The 25266-nt window shown below is 43.5% G+C and overlaps 1 protein-coding gene across 1 annotated transcript in view; it reads right to left on the minus strand.

Moving 5' to 3' along the window:
* LOC135102558 (discoidin domain-containing receptor 2-like) overlaps nucleotides 1-25266 on the minus strand; it is a 100483-nt gene that overhangs the window by 13457 nt on the left and 61760 nt on the right. The window contains exons 4-10 of the mRNA XM_064007839.1: nucleotides 24528-24704; nucleotides 21486-21613; nucleotides 14494-14701; nucleotides 10849-10986; nucleotides 9757-9956; nucleotides 4270-4398; nucleotides 1855-2029 (exon numbers count right to left, since the gene is read on the minus strand). Of these exons, the coding sequence (XP_063863909.1) occupies nucleotides 1855-2029; nucleotides 4270-4398; nucleotides 9757-9956; nucleotides 10849-10986; nucleotides 14494-14701; nucleotides 21486-21613; nucleotides 24528-24704 (1155 nt within the window). The remainder of the gene's footprint in view (nucleotides 1-1854; nucleotides 2030-4269; nucleotides 4399-9756; nucleotides 9957-10848; nucleotides 10987-14493; nucleotides 14702-21485; nucleotides 21614-24527; nucleotides 24705-25266) is intronic.

Genomic DNA, 25266 nt, shown 5'->3' on the forward strand with positions numbered 1-25266 from the left:
ACTAATCTGTAAAGACAAATATTATTACTGAATTAGCTTTCCTTTCATGGCGAAATATATATGTATTAGCTGCATAGAATCTATAATTAACCTCTCTCTCTCTCTCTCTCTCTCTCTCTCTCTCTCTCTCTCTCTCTCTCTCTCTCTCTCTCTCTCTCTCTTTCTCTCTCTCTCTCTGGCGCGCGTGTACGTGTAACAAAAACTATTTCACCTTTTTTCCTCATTTGCATTTTGCTTCAGCCGCCTGTCGGAGGAATGAGTGAACTTTGGATGAGGTGTTGTAGCTGAGGGCGTGGTGGAGGAGGAGGAGGAGGAAGAGGAGGAAGAGGAGGAGGAGGAGGAGGAGGAGGAGGAGGAGGAGGAGGAGGAGGAGGAGGAGGAGGAGGAGGAGGAGGAGGAGGAGGAGGAAAGACAGAAGAAGAAGAAGAAGAAGAAGAAGAAGAAGAAGAAGAAGAAGAAGAAGAAGAAGAAGAAGAAGAAGAAGGATGAAGAAGAAAAGGAAGATGAAGAAGAAGGACAGGAACAAGAAGATTAAGAATAAGAACAAGATTAAGAAGAAGAAAAGATGAACAAAAAACAAGAGCAGATGAAAGAAAAGAAAAAAAAGAGTAAGAAAGACACACAATGACAGAAAAAAAAAAACGAATAATGACACATTGCAAAGTAGGAAGAGTTTTTTTTTAATCTAAGATGGAAACACACACAAGACGGGAAAAAGTTATAGAAATTTAGAGGAAAGACGAAGGTGGTGAAGCCACGGTAAGAGGAGGAAGAAGGATGGAGGAGCCGGGGATATTTGTGGAGGTAATAAAAATGAGGTAAGGGGAAGGGAAGAAAGGAGGGATGGAGCGATATGAGGAATATTGAATCTGATGAGGGCATGAGAAGCTGAAGGAGAGGAATGGACGGTGCGGTGAAAGAGAGGAGAAGGAAGGGTGAGAGAGAGAGAGAGAGAGAGAGAGAGAGAGAGAGAGAGAGAGAGAGAGAGAGAGAGAGAGAGAGAGAGAGAGAGAGGAAAAGAGGTGAGTGACATGTCATCTGGGTGGAGTGACAGGCCATCCCCGAGTCGCCTCTCCAGCACTGCGCCTCCAGGCAAATTACAGACCTCTATACTTAATGAGTTTTTGTCCCTCACGAGTCACGGGGCTTCATATGAATAATGCTCCTGGGGCTGGGCTGGGCTGGGCGCTGACGGCATTTGTGGGAGGGAAGGGGAGCGGTACAGGCCGGCCAGGGAGGGAGGGATATGAGGAAGATGAAGTAGATAGTGATGGGAAATTCAGAGAAAAAAAAAAAGGCAGGATGGAGATTCGATCACAGACATACACACAAAAACAAAGACATCAGTTATTATATAGAAAGACGGTAAAATAAACGATCACACGAAATAATAAGCAAATAAAACACCAATTCCATATTTCCATACTAAGAAAAATAACAGCAGAAAGTCACAAATATAACAACAAAAACTGGGAAAGAAAACGGAGCACAGAGTCCAAAAGGAAGAGCAAGGAGGAAGCGATTACAAAGAAGACTCACACAACGGCGAGGTCAGTCAGATAAAGAGGTTTGTAGATCGTAAAGATCACTAGACACGGTGCCAGTAAAATTACCCTTTACTTTCTTGTCCTTAAGTCCTTACATATTTTCAGTTACCTCCAATCTCTCTCTCTCTCTCTCTCTCTCTCTCTCTCTCTCTCTCTCTCTCTCTCTCTCTCTCTCTCTCTCTCTCTCTCTCTCACGAATCTTAGCACACCTCACCCAACACTCACTTCTCACCTACAACCACAAAACCACTCACTCATTCATCCCTCTCACCTCGCACTCCTCTCCACCCACATCATTACCACTCACCTGTGTAATCCGGGCTGGAGAGTGGATTAGCGTGCACCAGCTTGCGGCCCAGAGTGGAATAGGCGCCCATGGAACTGTACGTGATGTGGAACGGTTCAGAGTAGAGACCGTTCTTGTCCAGTTCTCCTCCGCCGCCACCTCCACCTACGCCTCCACTGCCGCCCTCCACGCCCAGCTGTAGCGAGGGGAGGTTAGCAAGGGGAAATACACGAGGGAATAGGGTTGAGGTGGGCGGTGGGGGTTCAGGGTGGGAGGTGATGTAAGGAGGGGAGGAAAGAGGCGAAGGGAAGAGCCTTGGAAGATGAGACGTGGAGTATATGGTGTCTTTATGTGGGTGTAAAACTAACAAGTGTGTGTGTGTGTGTGTGTGTGTGTGTGTGTGTGTGTGTGTGTGTGATGTCTTGAGGGAGCTGGGTATCATAAAACAAACAGTGCCAGTCGAGTTGCCTATGAAATATCGTTTAATGTGACGTTCCGAGAAAGTTTCTGGTTTTTGTAGTGCAGAAAACAAAAGATAAACTATGGAATCAATATCTCTTATGTCACTAATTCCACCGCCGTCACTCACCAGGAAGGCTTAATACACCTGGATAGTATTCCTTTACACTCAAGATTTATATAAAGTTAAAATAAATCCAAAATACAAAGGACGTAAAAATGTATGGTTCGCACAAACAGACTGACAGTTGATTCACAGATCCACATATTTTTCTCTGCTGAGCTTGTAATCAGATATAGCGTTGCGTTGCGTTGCGTTGTGTTGCATGAGTCTTGACTTTGTAACGGCAATCCATAATGTTATTTTTAGCTCCTTTGTATCTTTACTAACTGCATTTACTTCATTGTTTTTATTTTTTTTCGTTCTCTCATAATAACTCTGGAAATATAAAATTCATGGAGTTGCTTTCATTATAATGAAGAAATATCGGTATTGTGACTTAGAATTATTCCAAGAATTTAATTTCTGGAAAGTTAACATTTACCACAGAGGTTCTAGATACAGAAGTATATGCGAGAGATCGTATGTCTAGAAAGTCAGACATTCAGGTTCCGGGTGAGGTCAGGGCGTCTGGTTTGCCGGTCAAGAGATATAAATAAATATAGTGTCCTTTGAATAGAAGAAATCCCGCGTTGATTAATTTCTGAAAAAAAAGTTGATTGTTTAAAAATAAATATCTGAAAGATTAAATGCCTCACATGATTTCTTAAGCGAAAAAAATAATATTCAAAGAAGAAAATTATGTCGATTTAAATTTTCATCGCATTTGTAACACTGATCTCTCTGTTTTCAGTTCTGCGATAAGCTGAAAATGTTTCGCCCTTATTAAATCAAAAATTCTGCCAGATGTATAATACAAGATTTATTTTTGTTATATTTATTATATTCATAATAATACGTTTGCATCTGAGCTCCTCACTGAACACCACTGAGTTATGCCTGGCAGTCCTTCCTCCTTGTTTATACTGAGCAAGGGCGTGGCGCGGCTGATGAGACCACTTTCATTATTCAAACATTAATTCTCACGGCTTGATGAGGTGAAGGATTTTCCTCGAAACGTTGCTCAAACTATGATATATATGTGTGTGTGTGTATGTGTGTGTTTGCGTAATGAGTTAAATCTTTGCTGCAGGTGACGAGGTGAGGCGGCAGCAGCAGAAACAACAGCAACAGCAGCAGGGCGGGGGCGGGGAAGCACAAGCCAAGCTACCTTCCATTCAAGCAGCGGACAATGGACGTGGGAAAGAACACTATTGCTATTGTTAATGACGTGCCTTTTAAGCAGGTCCCTTTGCACTACACTACCGGGAGGTTATTTGATCTGCTTTTGTTAGTGGTCAACGTGGCTAGGATTTTACGAGGCAATTGCAACATGGTATCACGTAACACAGCAGACCAAGCACACTGGATGAAGCAAGGAACCCCGTAACATAACACAAAGGCACAGCAGCATCTTACCACTTAACATAAAGTAAAAGAAGCACAAAGGCACATCAACTTATTTTCTGCCGCGTTTACTTATTCACTACACGAGGTTCTTTAACACTAAGAAGAAAAGAATAAGCAGGGAGCGAGAAAGGGTAATACACACGAGAAGAAGGACGAGGAGGAGGAGGAGGAGGAGGAGGAGGAGGAGGAGGAGGAGGAGGAGGAGGAGGAGGAAGAGGAAAGGTACTATGTGTTGAAGTTTTCTTTTTTCTATTTTTAAGGGAAGGTTGAGGGTGTGGGTGAATGGCCAGGAGTGTGTGTGTGTGTGTGTGTGTGTGTGTGTGTGTGCGTGTGTGTGTAAGTGTGGAGGGTGCAGCACTACCATGGAGGAGAGTGGCTGGCGGGGTGTGGGGTGTGGGGTGTAGGGTGAGGGCAGGGTGGCGCCTCCTGGGTTGTGTGGCGGGTGTGTGGGGGTGGTGTGACGCTACCTGTGACGGGTGTATTGGCAGAGTGGTGTTGAGCCGGTAGCCATTGGTCCTGTGAGTGCCGAGGCGCGGGGAGGAGCAGAGGGAGGAAGGGCGCAGCGCCGCAGGGGCCGTCAGGAACTTTTGCACTTCCTAGGGAGACCACAGAGCCCCGTCACTCCGAGCCTCCGCCCCCTACAGGCCCCGTCACCCAGAAGACCGTCACCTAAGAGCCCCGTCACCCCTTAGACATCAACCCCCATTACCAGCATTCCCAGAGGCACCCATCGACCCCGGATGGTGGAAGGGAGGCTCGCTACCAACCTCCCTAAAGGCTACATTTTTCTAGTGGTGTTGTCGAAAGCTGTTCCACTCCCTATGCCCATCACTCCACCACCACCCGCACCAGTGACGGCGGTGGTGGAGCGAGGGAGCGCCGCAGGGAGGGAGTCACAAGGGGGTGGCAGGGGAGAGGGAGGGGGAGGCAAGGGCGGTGACACAACTACTATCCCAAGTCTTTAAAGTGAGTTTCGTCATAATTATCCATCAAGAAAGTTGACTTGAGGGGCACAGCGGGAGCAGGGAAGGAGGGCCTGTGTTACGGGGGTCATTTCGGCTAACTTTTTCGTGCAGTAATAATAATTTCGTCGACAGCATCCCAAAAAGGTGGTGGGGGAGGGGAGGGGAGGGAGGCATAGGAGGGAGGAAGGAGGGGAGGAGGGAGGTAGGCATCCGGTGCTTTATGCAGATCACACGTGCTCAAGTTGGGGGAGCAAATTTACATGTGAAAGGTAAGACTTAAGAGGGAACGGGAAGGGTAGAGGAGGGTTGGGGAGGGGAGGGGAGGTCACTGGCAGGAAAAAGGGGGGAGAGAAATATACAAAAAAGAAAAAAAAAAGTTGGAGAGGAAAAAAGGGTGAATATTTCCCTCAGCGACGACCAGCTCTACCGTAAGGGGAGGGGAGGGGAGGGGAATGGGCTAAGATGGCGGAGGTGAGGGGAAAGAAAAAATAAATGTAAAAAAAAATTATGGAAAAAAATTTTTTCTCCACAACTTTCGTCACCATGCAACCACCGCCTCGCCGGGCCAAGGGAGGTGGTGGTGCCAACTTCTCGTGCTAAGGGGCTGGAAGGGGCGGGCACTGTAGGGGTGAGGGGTGAAGAAGAGGGAGAGTGGAGGGGGCACAGGGACGTACTAGAGACCGGGGCACGTGGGGCAGGTGGGGGTGGGTTGGTACGTGTGGTGTACTAAGTGGTGTGCTTCTTAGGGTCAAAATCTCAGGTGCATCTCAATCACTACTTCATACAGCACTCAGGAATGGCAGAGGTGGTGGTGGTGGTGGTGGTGGTGACGTGGACCCAAAAATAGTGGTGGTGATGATGGTGATGAAAGAAACAGTCAGTAGTGAGTGTGAAGGTGCAATGAAAAAAAATGTGAGTGAATTTTAGAGTAAGAGAGTGAGGTTAAATCGATATTGTGGGTGGATGGCGAGAGAGAGAGAGAGAGAGAGAGAGAGAGAGAGAGAGAGAGAGAGAGAGAGAGAGAGAGAGAGAGAGAGAGAGAGAGAGAGAGAGAATGTGATGTGCAGTTTACATTAAAACAAACCTTTTCTTCTTACTCTCCATGAGGCACGGGGAACTACGAAGAAGCAAGAAAAAAAAAAGTAAAGGAAGGAAAGGAAGTAAACGTAAAGAAAAGTGGAGAAGATAACCAGAGGAAAGGGAGTAAGAAAATAATACACGAAGAAAAGAAGAAAGAGAATAGATGAGAGCAGAATTAGTAAAATGCAAGTAAGGATGCGAAAATATAGAGGAGGAGGAGGAGGAGGAGGAGAAGGAGGAGGAGGAGGAGGAGGAGGAGGAGGAGGAGGAGGAGGAGGAGGAGGACGAGGACGAGGAGGAGGAAGTAATTATGAAGGGGACACAGTAAAAGAGAGAGAGAGAAAAAAAAAAACACAATTGACTCCTTTTTAACCTTCAGAAAGTTGACCTTCAGTGTCTTTCCGATATCCATTAACCCTTCCCCCCCCCTCTCTCTCTCTCTCTCTCTCTCTCTCTCTCTCTCTCTCTCTCTCTCTCTCTCTCTCTCTCTCTCTCTCTCTACTCTTTATCTCCGTCCTTCCCTGCCGCTCACTCTCACAGACTAAAGGTTAATGTGGGTCAATTCTACTTAATTATCCAACTGAGGCCCTCGAAAAAATCTATCCAAGACTGGAGGAGGAGGAGGAGGAGGAGGAGGAGGAGGAGGAGGAGGAGGAGGGGGGGCAAAAGGACAGAAGGGTTGAGGTATTCTTCACTTCATCCGTCTCTCTAATGAATAATCACAATGATACGATTTCTCTCTCTCTCTCTCTCTCTCTCTCTCTCTCTCTCTCTCTCTCTCTCTCTCTCTCTCTCTCTCTCTCCCTAAGGAAGAAAGCAACTGTAGCTTTTATCTTTTTTTTTTTTGTGGGGAAGGGTATATTGTCTAATCGTGGCAATCTGATATGTTCAGGAGTCTGCCTCTTATAATTCTTTCTTTTCTGCCTCCCTTCCTTCACCCTTTGAACTTTCTCTGCCTCGTTTTCTATGTGTACACGTTCATCTTCTTACATTCTTTATTATAATACCCCTTCAAGTGTCTCCACCTCTCTGTTGATATCTATGAGAATGTTTATGATAAAGTATACCATTTCATAGGAGGAGAAAAAGGAGGAGGAGGAGGAGGAGGAGGAGAAGGAGGAGGAGGAGGAGGAGGAGGAGGAGGTGGAGGATATAATCATAATAAGAATACGAGTATGGAGAAAAAAATTGAAAAGAACAAGTAGAACACGTGAGAAGGTGTACATGAACAAGTGATTCTCTTGTACACAGTGAGCAGAACAATACAACGCCTTAAAGAGTCTACCCAATACACAGTCAGGTGTGAAACAGGTGTTCGTGTACGACAGGTACCCCTAAAATAATGAAAAAAAAAAAAAAAAGGTAAAGTGAAAGATGACAAGCAGGAACAAGGAGTGCTAACTAAGGGCATGCTAACAAGCAGAACAAGCAGGCAAGCAGGGCAAGGCAGGCGACATATCCATCTAAGCTACAAAAATTCCGCTTTGCACTGAAACCCAATAAGAAAATCATGAAAAAAAAAAAACAATAATTAGCACTGAAATCATATCACACCTCAGCGAAGGAGGCAAATATTACGAATGTGGTAAGCGATAAAAAAAAAAAAAAAAAAAAAATTATGCATCAAGGAAACACAGCAAATAGTTTTGGATGTGTTCCGTAATCACATTTTTTTTTTTTTTCGTTAACCAGCAGAGTTTGTCAAATTTGCTTAATGAGGAATAAACAACAAATTATGTGATAATAATGTTGATGTTAAGCTCGCTTAAAAAAAAAAAAAAAAAAAAGATGAATAAACAACACCGAACTGAGCAACTTTTCTCACTAAAACAATATTATGAACAACAACAACAACAACAACAACAACAACAACAGCAGCAGCAGCAGCAACAACCAACATAACAATCCTAATATCTCCCACATCACAGGCGGCGCTTACAGACAAATAGCAAAAAAAGAAAAAAAAATACAAAGCACGGCACGGATTATCGAACATCTGAAAAAAGAGGAGAAACCTAACCCATCGGGAGAAAACAACAACAACCTGACGAGGAGGAACAAAGGGACGCATTAAAGGAGGAAGTCTTTCTGACAACAAAGTGAATACGTTGTATGTTGAGGATAGCTCTGTGAAGGCCTCGCTATGTGGCACTCTTCATCTCAGGAGGAGGAGGAGGAGGAGGAGGAGGAGGAAGGGACGGTGACGATGCTGAGAATGGTGAAGACGATGACAATGAGGTCGGTGACGAAGTTGGTTTGAGGAGGAGGAGGAGGAGGAGGAGGAGGAGGATGTAAGAAAGTGGAGTAGGAAGAGGGGAAGGAGAGGAGATAGAAGAGAGGAAAAAGGGGAAGGAGGAGGAGGAGGAGGAGGAGAAGTAAAGATTGATGCCAGTTACATTTCTCATGAGGCTGGCACGGTCAAAAGGGCGGAGGAACATCTAAGGAATGACTGAAGCAGCGAGGAGTTGGGGAGGGGAAGGCAGGGTGAGTGATCTGCCTCATGAGGAACTAATGAGTAGCGGGGCTACCCTCCACCACCACCACCACTGCCTTCCTCTCTCTCTCTCTCTCTCTCTCTCTCTCTCTCTCTCTCTCTCTCTCTCTCTCTCTCTCTCTCTCTCTCTCTCTCTCACATAAATTATTCTTCTTATTGTGTTTTCGCTTTTACAGTTATCATTCCTGCTCCTACTACTATTATTATTATCTTCGTTTTCATCGTCATTATCCCCTTTTCCCTCCTATTTAGACCTCCATCTCCGTTCTTTTATTAAAATTTTCCACTTCCTTCCTTGTTCCAACACGAAAAAAATATATGTAATAAAAAGTGCATGCCATCACTATCATTATTAGTATTACGTTTATTTTCTTAACATGTATAATTTTTTCCCCTTCTTTTATTACAACTCCCTCTCATTCCTCGATTCAATACCAAGAAAAAATAATAAAACGATAACAGAAGTCCTTGTGTCCCTTTTCCATTCTCCTCTACAGCCACACTATTTATTTTCCTTTCTTTCCTGTATTTCCTGCTCGTTCGGTGCCGCGGGTGTCGTCTCCTCGAACGCGTGAGGGCGCCGCGTTCCCTGCGTGGGGGCGATACGGCGGCCTTCCCCCATTTCTTTTGAAGCTCAAGGCGGAGGGGGAGGCAGGGGGTCACTCGCGCCTCGTTGTGTTGTGCTATGTTGCGCTTGTTGTGTTCCGCTCCTCCTCGCTTCAGTTTCACGTCTTGAAGATTTTGCCTCGTTTTTCTTTCTTTCGTTTTGGGTTTGGTTTATATATTTATTGGGTTTGTTTTTCTTTTAGTAGGGAAGAGACGGCATATGAATGTATGACGATGTGTGGCGGTGCTGACGGTTGTTGTTGTTGTTTTTGTTGTTGTTGTTGTTACTATTATTATCATCATTACTAATATTGACTGTTGTTATTAGTAAAAACATTTCCCTAAAGCAAGGAAAACCTGCCGCATAAAAAAAAAAAACATGGAAAAAACGAAATGTAAGCACCTTATCTAACATCAAAACATACGAGTAGCTACGTAAAACACATCACTGCAAACAAACAAACAAACAAAACAAGAACTTAGTCAAAATTGTTAGAACATTCCTCCATATATTTATTTATTTAGTTAGTTAGTTATTTAGTTAACAATCGTCAATTAACACATTCTTTACACCATTACCATCCTTACACTAAATCCAACCCACTTGACTAACCACCAAACACAAGAAACCCACCCTTTTAGAAAGAAACAAAACAAAACCAACAGCAAAAATATAACAAAACAAAAACGCACAAAAAATCATCCTTAACACAAACAAAACCTTCAATTGAACCCACAAAACTAACAAACCAGTACCACAAATCCTACACACTCAGTTCCACACACAACCCACCCACCCACCCACCCACCTTCAGGTTCACGATGTCCCGCTTCTCGCCAAAGGGTCCTGTGTAGATGTCGTGCGTAATGGTGCCCTCCTTCTGCCTCCTGGAGCGCCACACGATCAGCAGGATGGCGGACACCAGCAGGATGATGACGGCCACAAGGACCCCGATCACGAGCGCCACGTATTCCTGTCCGCGTGGATCCTCCGACACGTCCGCCAGCACTGTAGGACACACACACACACACACACACACACACACACACACACACACACACGGGTAAAAAGCAGGGATTAGCTTTCGTTTTCTTTACAATGAATGAAGAAATGAATGAATGAATATGAATGAGTGATGATTTTTGTATATAATTCATTTATTTTTGTCTATTTTCTGTATTTTCAACTTTGGAGGTATAGAGGTATGTGTATGTATGCATGGATTAATTCGGATTTAAGAAGGGAGAGGAAGAAGCTAACATATTAGACCTTATAGATATATCTCAATAGAAGTAATATGAGAAAGATATATAGATGAAATAGGTAGGTAGAGAGAGAGAGAGAGAGAGAGAGAGAGAGAGAGAGAGAGAGAGAGAGAGAGAGAGAGAGAGAGAGAGAGAGAGAGAGAGAGAGAGAGAGAGAGAGAGAGATAAACAAGTTTGTCAGGCAAAGGGCTTGGGGAGAAAATGAACGTGAGGGAGAAAAATAAGATTAGATAGCTGAACAACATCCCAGGGGGAGGGAAAATAAATGAGAAACGAAGGGAAAAAGTAAAATGGGAATAAATTACATTGTAGAAATAAAACCACTGCGGTAAAAATAAAGACGACAAATAGCAACCAGCGAAAAAAAAAAGAAAGAAAGAGGAATAGAAATAGAAAACATGATTAGGAAGAAAAGTTACCTGTGTAATGCATAAAACTTTCCTTCTATAAAAAAAAATCAATAAACGAATGATATAAAAAAAAAAGAAAACAAGAAAGTACAGTAAGAGTAGAGAGAGGCGCAAACGACAAGAGGGGCACATACACACTGGCACAAAAAAAAAAAAAAATTCCACATCAGGACGTTATAGAAAGGAACAGACAAAACTGATGGGAAGCAACAGAACAGCACTCACCCATGTTGCGTCTGGTGTCCTCGTGCGCCGTGCCGTCCAGCATGTAGCCCGAGGAGGAGTCGTGGTGGGGCGGCGCCTCGGCGTGGGGCGGAGGGTCATCAGGGCCTGTTTCCACCGAGAAGTTCCCCCGAGCTGGTGCTGTTCGGGAGGAGGAGGAAATGGGTGGTGAGGGGAGAGTGAACGAGGATGAAGGGGGAGGTTGAAGGGAGGGTGAAGGGAAAGGAAGGTCAGGTTGGCTGTTTGTAGTGTCCTTTACTCCTCTTGTTTTGCGAGTCTAGTGCAGTGTTATGATTATGACTCCGTGTCACACCTCATATCGTTTCTGTAACTACCTTTCTCTCTCTCTCTCTCTCTCTCTCTCTCTCTCTCTCTCTCTCTCTCTCTCTCTCTCTCTCTCTCTCTCTCTCTCTCTCTCTCTCTCTCTCTCTCGTAATAGTGACACCAGCCCACCACATCGTCCCCTCAGCATCCTCAAAAAAATTCTTCTCATTTGCAATTAAAACGAGGATGATCGCCCGTGCTCACCCCATCACCCTTGCGCCGGGTTATTTCGATTTTACAGCCTCGCGAAGTGTTTCTCTGTGCCTGTGCCGGAAAATGGCTTCGTGTTAAACTTTACCAGCCGCTATGGCAAGGGTACGGCTGTGGAGTGTGAAGACATGGCCGGTTCTTGAGCACGGTAGAGCACAGGTAGGGAGGAGCGTTTGGGTGTACTGGAAATGCATAAACGGAGCGGGGATTTGGAGGATGAAACCTTAAGCAAAGGAAACGAACGGCAAAGGAGGACAGGAGGAGGTACGAAGGGAGATAATGAGTATTCTAATGGATGGAAGGAATACGATGATGTCGCGGAGAAGCAGCGGAAGGTGAGACATCTTACGCCAGGGTGTGTGAGAGGAAACTTCGACGAAAAGGACAAAGGGGAATATGAGGAGATAATAACAGGGAGGGATAAATTCTGGCGAGGTATTATAAAGTAGATTAAAGGAAGGTAATGTATAAAAAGGAAGAAGAATTTTATGCTCATAAAAGACGAAGGAGATAAAAGATATAACAGTAACAACGGAGAAACGCTAGCGACATCAAGCCGAAAAAACGAAAAAAAAAAAAAAAAAAGTGAAAAGTGAAGAGTAAAGTCACAGAGGAAAGGAACACACACACGAAACTGACAACTACGAATGATTCACGAGACAACCAGAACAGAAAAAAAAACAACTTGGAAATAAAGAATGAGAACGCACGAACGAAAAAAAAGAAAAAGAAGAGATTCAAAGAGAGAAAAAAAAAAAAGGAAAGAAAAACATACATGAAAGATGCAGTGAAATGTCACCACATCACTTCACATAACAAACTAAAGCCTCTACAGTACAAACGTAATAAGCAGATTCCTCCACTCACCGCCAGGGAACCCAAGACCTAAACTCCCCTTCCTTATATCCCCTCGAGACCAAACCAAGAAAAAAAAAGAAAAAAAGAAAAACGAACGAAAAAAAACAACTTCACCATCCAAGACCACAGAGACTCTTCCCTCTCCCTTTCCTTCCTTCCTACGACGTTCTCCTTTCCTCCCACGCTCTCTCCTCTCCCTCTCTTTCCTTGCCGCTCTCCTTCCCCCTCCCCGGCACACCATACCACACCGCACAGCCCCGAAAAAGATTTACAATGGAAGGGCCGCGCGTGTAGTCGGGAAATACGCGACGCAAAATAGCCTAATTCCACCTCTCCAGATTCCCGGATTTTGGGATTTTAAGCCACAAAAGACACACCGAGAGTGGAGGGAGTGCTTTTTGCATAATAAGGTGAACCAACCTCTCTGTGAATTACCTCCACCCCTCCTGGCGCTCCTGTTTCCTCCTCCTGCTCCTCCTCCTCATGCGTCGGAGGGAAAGGAAGGGAGCAAGAGGAAAGAAGGGGCAATAGTATACAATTCTGATATTCCCTACTACTCGTACACTGATAAATACAAGAATCATACTCCTGAAAACAATACGTGCAAATGTTAAGCTGCGATGCGTGCCCTGGAGTTAAATCTGGATTAGAGGGAACAGGGATGGAGGTGGAATGATGGGAGTGTGAGGGGAGTGTGCTGGTGGAGTGGCAGGTGGATAGTGGATGCTGATGTAAAGCGTCGGGCATAAAGTGAGTGAGTTGTGCTGAAGGATTAAAGGGACGGAGATAAAAAAGTAAAGCAGGGATGAGAGAGAGAGAGAGAGAGAGAGAGAGAGAGAGAGAGAGAGAGAGAGAGAGAGAGAGAGAGAGAGAGAGAGAGAGAGAGAGACAGTGGTGTTCTTGTTATATGTTCCCTACGGGTGACAAATAAAACAAAACACGCTCACCAGTTTTAACCACTTACACTTCTGTCTCTGTACAAGGCTGCCCACGCCCACTAAATCGATCCTTCACCCACTCTGCTCGCACCTAATCAACCTACCCACACATTTTTTTTCCCCTCTACCTCCATACATTCCAGCCACACATCCCACACACATCTACACCTGGAGTTATTCACATAGTATCTCCACTTAGCTACCCACTTTTTCATTTCACCCACGTGCTCCTATTCTTTCCCCTAAACATGAACATCACACAACACTAAACAAACGAGTGGGAGCAGTTTTAAGTAAGAAATAGATACGCAATGATGGTTTTCCGTGCAAGATAAATCAATGGGTACTAGTGAATTTTGAAGATATTAATTTTTTATGGTCAAGAAGACTGGCTAAAGGGAAAGAATTGAGAAATGGGGGAAATATCTTACCGCTTTCGCTCAGGCTTACAGTCTTCATAAAATATTCAGTTCTTTTGTTTTCCCATTAGTGAAAAAACAACAAAAACAAAAGAAACACAAGGAAAAAGAAAATGAACTTCCCGTACTCACTTAAAAATATGCCACTTCTATTATTTTTCCATTCATAAAAACAACAGGAGCACCACAGTGAAGAGAATACTGAGAGAAGCTAATATGGGAGGCTTGTAGCTCCTAACACTCTGCTGCCTCAAGGTTTAAGGAGCGAGGGAAGTGATGGTAATAATAGGTAGAAGCAACAATAGATTTAGAATGACATAAACGGTATAGGAACAATGAGAAAGACACTAATTGTTATTGATGCTCTATTGAGAGTGACAGGCATCTCTCTCTCTCTCTCTCTCTCTCTCTCTCTCTCTCTCTCTCTCTCTCTCTCTCTCTCTCTCTCTCTCTCTCTCTCTCTCTCTTCCACAACTTTCCTGATAGATGTTCCTCCCCCGTAATCTCAGGTAATCTCTCCAGCAGTAGTAAGCAGATCAGCAGATACCCTCGTTACAGACAAACAATCTCCCTGGCATCTGCTATTCTCTCTCTCTCTCTCTCTCTCTCTCTCTCTCTCTGGATGCTCCTATTATTGTTTTCTCTATCACTATTTACTTTACTATCAGATGTAATATGTCTTATCTTTATCCTTACTGTTGTCACTTCTATATTCCATCGCTGCTGTCACTATGCTCATAATCATGCACATATATGAATACTAAATTAAGCACTCTTGAAATAACCAGTATTTTCCATAAGAACACGATGATTTATAAATGAAAGCATCTCTCTCTCTCTCTCTCTCTCTCTCTCTCTCTCTCTATACACCTCCCACTCTCACAGCACTCAGCACTCACCAGAGATAAAGAACAGCTCGGAGAGAAGGATCCAGCGGGCTTGGAAGAACAACTGGATCTTCACGTACTTAGCAACGCGGTGGTGGAGGTTGATGGTCACATTGCGGGCGTACTCCGACACCTCGTCCGGCATGTACTGGTACTTCACCGGCACGGAGCTGAAGTACCGCCCGCCCACGCTGAAGAACACCTTGGCCCGCGAGAACACCTGGTGGAGGGGAGAGGTAAGTCACTATTGTGGGAGGTATAGGTGAGAAAGTTAATGTAAGTGGTCATAAGAAAGAGGGGATTTGTGGAAGGGAAAATAGGGCGGTAGGTCGTGGTAAGAGGATAACCAGGCGTATAGTAACTGGGACATAAAGGTCATGGAAGAAAATTCCTGTAGAAGAGGAAGAAGAAAATGAAAAGGAGAAGACAGGTGAGGAAAGGAGGGCAATCAGGTGTTTATTCAAGGTGTGGTGCATAGTGAGTGAAGTGTTATGCAAATAAAGCTCACGGGAGAGAATACCTGCAGAAGAGGAAGAGGAGAATGAGAAAGAGAACACAGGCGAGAAAAGAAGAAATCAAGCATGTTAGTTAAGCTGTGGCACAAAGTAATTGGAAGGTGTTAGGTAAGTGAACAGCTCACGAGTGTGTAAGAGGAGCAAGAAAAAGATGATGGAGAAGGAAAATCAGATGTATTATTAAATGTGTGATACAAAATATTAAGAAAACATGTTAAAGCAGGGGAAGGTCATGGTAAAGAACACCTGTAGATCAAGAAGGCGAGAGTTAGTGTTAATCAGGTGTACGAGTAATACTAAAGGTGTGTTGCATAATTAACGCTGAATTACGTTGCTGCTGTCAAGTATTCAAAAGAAAAAAAAAGGAAGGAATAGACACAAATTCACTAATATAATCAAACTGCAGCATAGAAACGAATAATATAACTAACGGTAATTGTTTAGAATTAGCGGTACACATCACTGCATTGACTGTAACGCGACGAGGAACAGCCGTCAACGATATTATAAGCATAACTACTATACTAATTAATGTCAGTTTGTGTTTACCATCAGAGGCAATCACATCCTTCTCTCGCCTGTACGCGTCTCCGATCCTGGCGGTGCATTACTGTAATTAATGTGTTCATCATGCAGTGTATCACGCCTGTAACGTTGTGCCGCGAGATGACGAGAGAGAGAGAGAGAGAGAGAGAGAGAGAGAGAGAGAGAGAGAGAGAGAGAGAGAGAGAGAGAGAGAGAGAGAGAGAGAGAGAGAGAGAGATGAGAGAGAGAGAGAGAGAGTGTGTGTGTGTGTGTGTGTGTGTTGACTTTACCCTCTTGTCCTGGTCTTCACCGCAGCTCTGCACAAACACCACTCATTTACTACTACTACTACTACTACTACTTACACTACTACTACTTCTACTACACTACCACACTATTACCACTTATTACTACTGCTTCTGCTGATTTGCTCTCTACCTTTCCTTTCCACAAAGAACACGAATTCATCAGTACTAGTGCTTCTCCTCTTCCTCTTTTAATAGTACTGCTACCTGCCTGAACACCTACACACCTACCTATTTATAGAAACCTATGCTGCTCTACTATTGACGTCAGTCCGCCAAAGACAACAAGGACAACAACAACATAAACAACTCTACTGATGCTACTACTACTAGCATAACTACAACTACTACAATTACCACCACTACTACTGTACTAACACAGCCACAACAGCACAATCAACACCACCTCCATCACCACCACTTATCCTATAATACCACAATAACTTCCACAATAACTACCACCACAACCACCATCACCACCACCACTAAGAAGCACCTCCACTGAGCGATACTTATATAGATCCATGTTTACTTCGGTTTGTATCTGTCCGTATTCACTGGTCCAAATCCGTCTGAAGGAAGCTTGACGGCGGTGATGGACGGAGCAATTAAAACATGTGGCAGAGGAGCCGAGGGAGAGAAGGTAATTACACCAGACCCAAACTCAGAGGAGGGAGGGAGGGAGAGAGATGGAGGGTGATGGAGGGAGAGATCTTGTGGGGAGGGATGGGGGTTGAAGAAGGACCGGATAGGTAACGTGGGGGTTATTAGAGGAAGATGGAAGGCTATGGAAGGAGAGGGAGGAAATATACGAATGGCTATGGGAAAAAAAAAATGATGGACAGTTTAAGGGAAAGAGGATTGGAAATGGCTGAAGAAGGGAGGGAGAGGAGAGCGTAATGAGAGGATCAGAGGAGGTACGGAAAGGTAAGTTGACGAAACGAGGGAGAAAGAGGGAGGAGGAGGAGGAGGAGGATGAGGAGGACGAGGAGGAGGAGGAGGAGAAGGAAGAGGAAGAGGAAGAGGAAGAGGAAGAGGAAGAGGAAGAAGGAGGAGGAGGAGGAGGGGGATGGAAAGGATAAGGGCGAGGAGATAAAATGGAAGGATTTACGGTTTGTAGAGGAAAAATTCATAAATAAAAAAAAAAGACTAGAAAGTAAGACAAAGAAAGGAAAGGCAAAAAGAGAAGGGCAATGCCAAAAATAAAGTCCCTAATGCTTGAATCTTTACTGCATTTCATGGAGAAAAGCATATAAAAACTGATTCCAGAGAGCTCGTTGTGAATACTTCGTACATTCATATCATGTTGCCTGTGCTTCTGTTTGTCAATCCCTTCTATACATAGCTAAGAGTGCGTCGCCCTTGGACACTTCATAGAGGCAACAGCAGCAACACTATCCTCTTTCTGGTGCCGAGTGCTTGTACCTCGGGCAACGCTCAAGTGCGCGGGGAATCACTGGAAGCGAGAGTCATTCCGTGAGTAGTACGAGTAAATGCCAGCCGAGGACCATTACTTCGCTGATGTGCACTACAGTCACGTTGTCATAGCTTCGCTTTAACGGCTGCAAGATTTTCAGCAGTGAAGAGGAAGCTTTACGACTGTATTCTTTTAACTATTAAAAGAAGTTGTATAAGAACACTGTATTTTGTTGTAAAAGTTTTATCTCTTTATTTTTGTTAAGATAAAAGTCAAAACAACCATGAGTACCTTTTGGTTTCTCCTCCATATATTTTTGATGTTTCCAGTTAAAGGAAGACCAAGCATGCTATTTGTTCCCTTTAGAGTGCCGCGCAATGTGTGCATTTCAAATTGATCACGCAGTTTCAAAACATCAGTGTTATTCGTCACTGTTATTCCCACTAGTCCGTCCCCACTTAGGTGTGTCATCAATTAGAGTGTGTTCTGAAGATGCACTGGCTTTTGTCCCACCTCGTCTTGCTGCTCAGAGGGTCAGTAGACAAACATTTCATGAAATTCGTATATTTTGTTCCTGACGGTGTAATTGATTGTGAACCAGGGAGCGGTGAGACTCCTTCGTGTAAGGAACTTTTGCCCCTCGCTTCACGTCTCAATTTGTGTTGAAAGAAAAAGATAACCGCTTGCTTTCCTCCAGCAAACGTTCCGCTGCTTCAACTTTCAGCCTTAACAAAGTTTTGAGTTTATTTTTACCGGGAAACTCATTAAACATTGTTATACTTTTTGTTTGTATGTATCTCGTTTGCAGCATTTAGCTATATTGCATGGAGCGGCGGTGTGGAGTGCAGGGGTGAGTATTTCATTTACACACATGCATACTCTCATTTATTACGTTCATGGCACATTTATGGCGCCGACTGCCAGGGGTGCGCGCCACGCTCTTGACACAAAGCCACACAATGAACGCCGCTGGTAATGACAACACAGGGAAACTTCAATACCATGCAAGTTCTTACGCTGAGACAGCCAGCCAGGAACTCTCCGCCTCGCTGCCTCACACTGCATTCCATCAGTGCCCAAGATTCCAAAACACTCCGTCTGTTCGCGGTTTCTGATCGTTTGTCACGCTCCTTTCTGAATATCATTTAACTGATATTCACCCACACACACACACACACACACACACAGCACACACACACACACACACACACACACACACGCACAATACTCAGCTCACACGCATTTCCATTTTCATTCCTGTATACGCTTATCCCCTCAAGTTTCCTCATATATTTTTTTCCTTACAAGAATAATCTGAGAGGAACACTGTTGCTTGTGATGATGGATGAAGTAGTGACGAAGTAGCGGCAGCGGCGGCGGTAGTGGTCTCAGTAGTGGTGGTGGTGCTGGTGGTGGTAGCAAGCGGCGGTACCTGATATTTCACCCACTATTTTCACACCAGCATCGCCTCACCACCTGCTCTATTGACCCCGACGAAGGCACCTCGCACATTCTCGTTTCTCCGCAGCCGGGTAACGCAATACGCCAAACGCTCAATTTACTACTCACAAACGGAGGCGATTGCAAACCTGCCCGCACACACACCTGCCAATTAAGGTGTGACAGTGCCATTCAGTGCCTCCCGAGTCCCGTTTATCGCTTCATTCGCCACCGTCATACAAGAGTTATTTCCGTGAGTCGCACCGTAACGTATCTTTATTCTATTTAGCTTCGATGGCTTGACTTACTTTATATTTTGCGCTCAGTTTTAGGGTAAATGATGACGTTTGGAAGTAGTTTTAATAATATTTCCGTCAGTCGCAACGTTATGCATCTTAATTGTTTTTAGTGTGTAAAGTTTCAATGGCTTGACTTTCTTTATGCTGTGTTTCCGATTAAATGAGCTTAAAGAAAATAGCGATGTTTTGAAGTAGTTTTATTTTTATTTTTTTTATTTGCTACATACCTGTACTTCTATTTATTTCTGTTTTTTATCTGATTTTTATGGTTTATTTGTATCGTTTCTATTATGAACACTGTCATGGTATTTTTTTCTCTCTCTCTCTCTCTCTCTCTCTCTCTCTCTCTCTCTCTCTCTCTCTCTCTCTCTCTCTCTCTCTCTCTCTCTCTCTCACCTCATATAAACACAACACTTATCCTTAAAGAAAAAAATAAAACATGACATTCATTATTCCTTCAAATTACACACCACGCTTTTCCACAGTCTGTCCACCACGTCAGCTGACAGGCAGACCATTACAGTTTTTAGCCTTCCATTACGCTATTCCGTCATCAAATGCTGATAATTCCCGGAAGCCTGAACTCTCGTAAAATCCTTTAAAATCAGGAGAAAAGAACAAACCTCGATATTTCGTAACACTGACTCTATTTCACACAACACACACTCTTTTTCTAGTGGAAGAGAAAAGACCAATTGACTCACATCACTTTAAAATACAGTGAGGGAGCAGCAGAGTATTTAATCCATTTATCAGACTAATCTGCCTGGGAGAGAGAGAACAAAAAATTACATACGGGGAAGTGAAACATAATACCTTCTAACACTAAGTAGTCCTTCATATTTAGAGAAATCCAAGGTGAGTAAGATGGAAATCAGTAATGCAATGGCGAGGAGCGAAGGGAAATGTACTGAGTAATAAGACAAATGTGAGAGACTGGGTAACGACTGAAGGAGGAGGAGGAGGAAGAGGCAGAAGGAGAGTGGACTGTATTGGTGTGAGTGGGTACGTGGTGTGTGTGTGTGTGTGTGTGTGTGTGTGTGTGTGTGTGTGTGTGTGTGTGTGTGTGTGTGTGTGTGTGTGTGTGTGTGTGTGTGAAATACGTAGAAGCAGGAAGGTACGGTAGTGGGAAGGAAAAAAAAAAGTGTAATTTCTTCTTCTCCATTTTCTTCATCTTTTCCCCTCTCTTTCCTCTGTCTGTTCCATCCACTAATGTCGACAAATTATTTACAGTATGTCTTTCATTTTCACATCAAAGAAAATATGAAAGCAACTAAATAAAATAAGATTAGTTGAAAATTAACAAATCTTAGAATTACGTCTCTCTCTCTCTCTCTCTCTCTCTCTCTCTCTCTCTCTCTCTCTCTCTCTCTCTCTCTGTAAGCGTCCATCAGCCGGCCATCTGCGCCTAAAAATAAGGAGGACGCGCCTCTCCCAGATAATTGAAGGGAAGAAGAGGCGCAGTTAGCGTGAGTTGCTCAATCTCTCTGATCGGTTACTTGGTTCCCCTTCCTCTTCCTCCATTCCTTCCTTCCTCTTACAATATGCCTACATTATTCTGTTTTTAGATGCTTATTCCTCTTTACCGTTTTTTTTCTCATTCATCTTTTGTTCCTATTTTCTCTTTCTTCAGTTCGCTTTCTTCCTCCTCCTCCTCCTCCTCCTCCTTTCTATATATATTTTTTCTACCTCTTCTCGTTTTCTTAGTATTCGTTTTCTTTTTCTTTTTAATATTCCTTCTCTAATGTTCCTGTTGTTACTTTTACACCTGATCCTGTTTTCTCCACCACTAGTACTACTGCTGCTATGTCTCTTCTTTTCTCATTTTACTTTTTCTTCTTTCGTTTTTCTTTATAATCTCACATTTTCTTTTATCTTACTCTTTCTTTTATTTTATCTCTTGTCCATTTTCCAGTAGGCCGACGAACCTTGCGCCAATTAACTACAGCAGCACTAAGACCCCTGATCACCAATTAGGTCGTTATGCTGTTAACAAACTAGTAATCCCCTTATTTTTCCATCACGTAATTGTTCTTTTCTTTTATCAATCACTTGTTTTATGCTCTCTTTATTTTTATGCTGTTACTTTTTCTATTTTTACTGGGTACGATTTTTTTTTTTTGCAGAGCTATTTTGAAAGCATTTATAGCGGGAATAATAGCAGTTAAAAATAGGTCTCATAAGCATTAGTTCTTAAAGCTGCTCTCTCTCTCTCTCTCTCTCTCTCTCTCTCTCTCTCTCTCTCTCTCTCTCTCTCTCTCTCTCTCTCTCTCTCTCAGCACCCACCATTTTCCATCCTCCCTACTCCCTTTGTTTCCTCTTACACTCTCCTTCCTAGTACCTCCTACCACTCTTCTACCCTCCATCTCCTTCCTCATTCCTGGCACCACCACCTACCACTCTCCCACCTCTTTCCTCATTCCTCTCACCACCTTCCTTCCACTCTCTCACCCTCTTCCTCCTCCCTTATTCCTGCCACCACTCCTCCCCGTGCCCCACTCACCTCCACGTCCTTAGTATGCATGTTGTTGGCGAAGATGACAAGCGAGGTAAAGTTTCTCACCGCATCGAACTCACACACCATCTCCAGGGGCTGATGTGACTCGTTCTTCCAGCCCACCCACTCATAACCTGCAAAGAGGGAGGTCATGTAGAGAGATGGATAGATGGAGGGACAGGTATGGGAATAGATCGTCCATATAATTCTTTTTTTAGTCACAGAGGGGAAAGATCTAAGGGTAAAACAATAAATCCAAAGGTAAAAACGGGTATGCCAATTGTCTCGCTACAAAAGAAAGAGTGATAAAGGTAAGTGATGAGGTGAGACAGGTGAGTAAAGGTATACATATATTAACAAAGGATAAATCTCAGTCATCTTATTGAGGTGAGAAAGGTGCTTTTTTTTTTTTTTTGCAGTTAACTAAGGTGAGTACCGAGACAGGTGAAATAAAAATTGGTGGAAGATTGTGGGGCAAGTGTTTGTCTGTGTCATTATCTGTAAAAAAAAAATTCCAAGGTTAGGTAATGTAAGACAAGGTATGGTAAGGTAAGGTTAGGTCAGATAAGGTAAGGTACAGTTAAGTTCAGGTAAGGTAAGGTTAGGTAAGGTAAGCTAATGTAAGGTAAAGTAAGATTAAGGTAAGATTAAGGTAAGGTAAGGTAAGGCTTGTGTTCTTAAGTAATAAAGGTAAATTTGTGCGGGTGAAATTAGTTTATATATCAAGAGATTATTGGGGTTTTGGTAGAAAATGTTGTTTTAAGTAACTGAGAGGTATAATTACCTTAATGTACCCGTGTGTGTGTGTGTGTGTGTGTGTGTGTGTGTGTGTGTGTGTGTGTGTGTGTGTGTGTGTGTGTGTGTGTGTGTGTGTGTGTGTGTGTGTGTGTGTGTGTGTGTGTATTTCCGATATGTAGGTATTTGCATGGTTGAGCAGAGCAGATAACCGCTTATAAAAATGCTACCATTACTGCGATCAATATCTTCCATTACGCTTTCCTCCTCCCCCTCCCCTCCCTCCTGCCTTGCTCTTCATCCCCCTCCTGCAGCTTCAGGAGATAATGATGCTCCATTACCTCTGTGCCGGCCAGGTAATGACGAGGGGTTACCTGCCTACTTACCTGGTGGTCCCGTTGCTATAGTTACTGAGCCTCTTTGTGTGGTTTTCCTCTCTCTCTCTCTCTCTCTCTCTCTCTCTCTCTCTCTCTCTCTCTCTCTCTCTCTCTCTCTCTCTCTCTCTCCTTTTATTCACCTGTTTCCCTTCCCCTCTTCTGTCCTCACATCCCACAGTGCTCTCTTCTTATGCCTCTTCCCCTCTTCGTCCCTTGTCCTCATTTCTCTTTGTGTTTCTGGTCGTTTCCTCCGTTCTTTTGTCCTTTTTTCCAGTTTCTTCGCTCTTCTCCTTTCTCTCTCTTGTCTCTTCGGGTGCCTTCCTGTTGCCCTTTATTCTCGCTGCTGTTATTGTTGTCGGTATGATGTTTCCTTTTCTTCTCTTTTATATTACGTCTTCGATTTTTATATTTCTATTCCAGTGCTGTCTGTCTGTCTGTCTGTCTGTCTGTCTGTCTGTCTGTCTCTCTCTCTCTCTCTCTCTTTCATTTCATGTTTCAACTAATGTGTTTCTTTTCTTCAATTACTCTCACAATGTATCAATTTCTTCTTTTTCTCCTCTTTTTCCATTCTCTTTTCCCCTTTCTTCAATTACCTTCGCATTCTAATAAATTCTTTTTCCTCTTCTTAAACCCCAATTCTTTTCTCTACTTTTCTTTTTTACTACTTTTTTTCTCTTTCGACTTGTCTTTAAAAATAGATCCAGAAGATTGTCTTACAAGTATTTTTAAACGTCCTTCTGACCCTCGAATGATTTTTGCAGACCATTTTACCTCGACTTGTTTGGTTTCCTTGGGTCTCGGGAGTTGTGATGATGATGGTGGTGGTGGTGGTGGTGGTGGTGAGTACGTGAGTTGGTGTTTTCGTGTGGTTGTTGACGTGTGATTTCCCTGAGCATCTCTCTCTCTCTCTCTCTCTCTCTCTCTCTCTCTCTCTCTCTCTCTCTCTCTCTCTCTCTCTCTGGTAACATCTGCTTCAAGGGACATCTACGTTTCAGTATTCCAGTCTTCCCCTTGTTGTTTTCGTTCTCTTTTTGTTTTCCCTTCGTTTTTTCTCTTTTTTCTCTCCCTCCAGTTCCCTTCTAGCATCTTTTTTTTTCTACTTTTCAGCATTGCCTTTTCTTTCTCTCCTTTCCCCCGCCAATGTGCGTCTTGACTGCTTCTATACACCGCCCACAGCAGCCCAACCAAAGCCTCCCACTCTTCATTCTTCCCGTTTCTCGTTTGGCCACATACTCCTTTCTCCCTTTTGTTCACTCTCCAGCTCGAATACTCACGTCTCTCTCTCTCTCTCTCTCTCTCTCTCTCTCTCTCTCTCTCTCTCTCTCTCTCTCTCTCTCTCTCTCTCTCTCTCTCTTTTTACCGACTCATCTTCCCATCTTCTGTTTTCATCCTTCTCCCTCTATGTTGTCTATCATTCCCGATTCCACTCTTCCTCTCGTTCTGTCTTCACCTCTCTCCCTCCTTCTCACTTCCACTTCTCTCGTATTCCTCCTCCTCCTCCTCCTCTTCCTCCTCCTCTCTCTTCTTCTTTGTTTTTATATAATTTTTTTTATATATTTGCTTTATATTCACATCTCATACTATAGAGAGTAGTGCATCTTATCACAAACAGCTTCGTAAGGAATAAGAAGTATGTTATTGTAAGTTTTCTTTACCCTTTCAGTGGTAAATTTCTCATACAATCACCTACAAATTTTTGACACACTGCACGTATTTCAATCTACAAAACGTTTCTACAGCCTAAAAAAATCTAAGTTAACCTTCTATTTTCCTTCTCTGCGACAATACAATTTTTCTACTAAAGTGAGTGTTAAAAAGCACAAGTATAACACTGAAAGATTCTCTCTCTCTCTTTCTCTCTCTCTCTCTCTCTCTCTCTCTCTCTCTCTCTCTCTCTCTCTCTCTCTCTCTCTCTCTCTCTCTCTCTCTCTCTCACCTTTTCCGTGGCCGATGTCGGAGCGAAAGTTGTGGTCGCCAACAATGCCGTCGTGCAGCTGACCGAGGCCACCTATGAGCAGCCCCTCGGTGGTCGTGCCGTCGTAGCTGAGGTCAAGAAGATCCACCTCGACGCCCCGGCTGATCCCCTGCGGCATGGTGTAGGAGACGAGGCCATCTGTTGGGGCGGGAAGGGAGAGCAAGGTAAGGCGAGTGAAGACATGTGCTCAGCTTTTCTGGTGCACTAGGAAGGTATGTGTATTTTGTCTTTTGTTCAAGTGTGTGTGTGTGTGTGTGTGTGTGTGTGTGTGTGTGTGTGTGTGTGTGTGTGTGTGTGTTTTGTCTTTTTTTTATTTTTAATCAATGTTTGTCTATTTTTCTTTTTGGTTTGGGTGTTTTTGCCAGTTTTTGCTTTCATTTTTTTCTTTCTGTTTTTTTTTCTTTCAGATGAAGTTTTCAGTATTCTTTTTATTTTGTGATTGTTTTTTTCCATGTCTTTTTCTTTATTTTCTTTTTTGTATTCTAGCTTTTCTTTTTACGTTTTGAAATTTCAGTTTTGTATTGTTTTAGTCCTTTTTTCATGTCCTCCAGTGTAATATCTATTTTTTTTATAATCCCTCTCTCTCTCTCTCTCTCTCTCTCTCTCTCTCTCTCTCTCTCTCTCTCTCTCTGAATTAGTGACGGGTCAGGGTTGTCAACGGCGTTACTAATTCAGAGTCGTGAAGCGTGTTATTTGACCA

This window comes from Scylla paramamosain, chromosome 8, assembly GCF_035594125.1.
Source record: "Scylla paramamosain isolate STU-SP2022 chromosome 8, ASM3559412v1, whole genome shotgun sequence".
Taxonomy (NCBI): domain Eukaryota; kingdom Metazoa; phylum Arthropoda; class Malacostraca; order Decapoda; family Portunidae; genus Scylla; species Scylla paramamosain.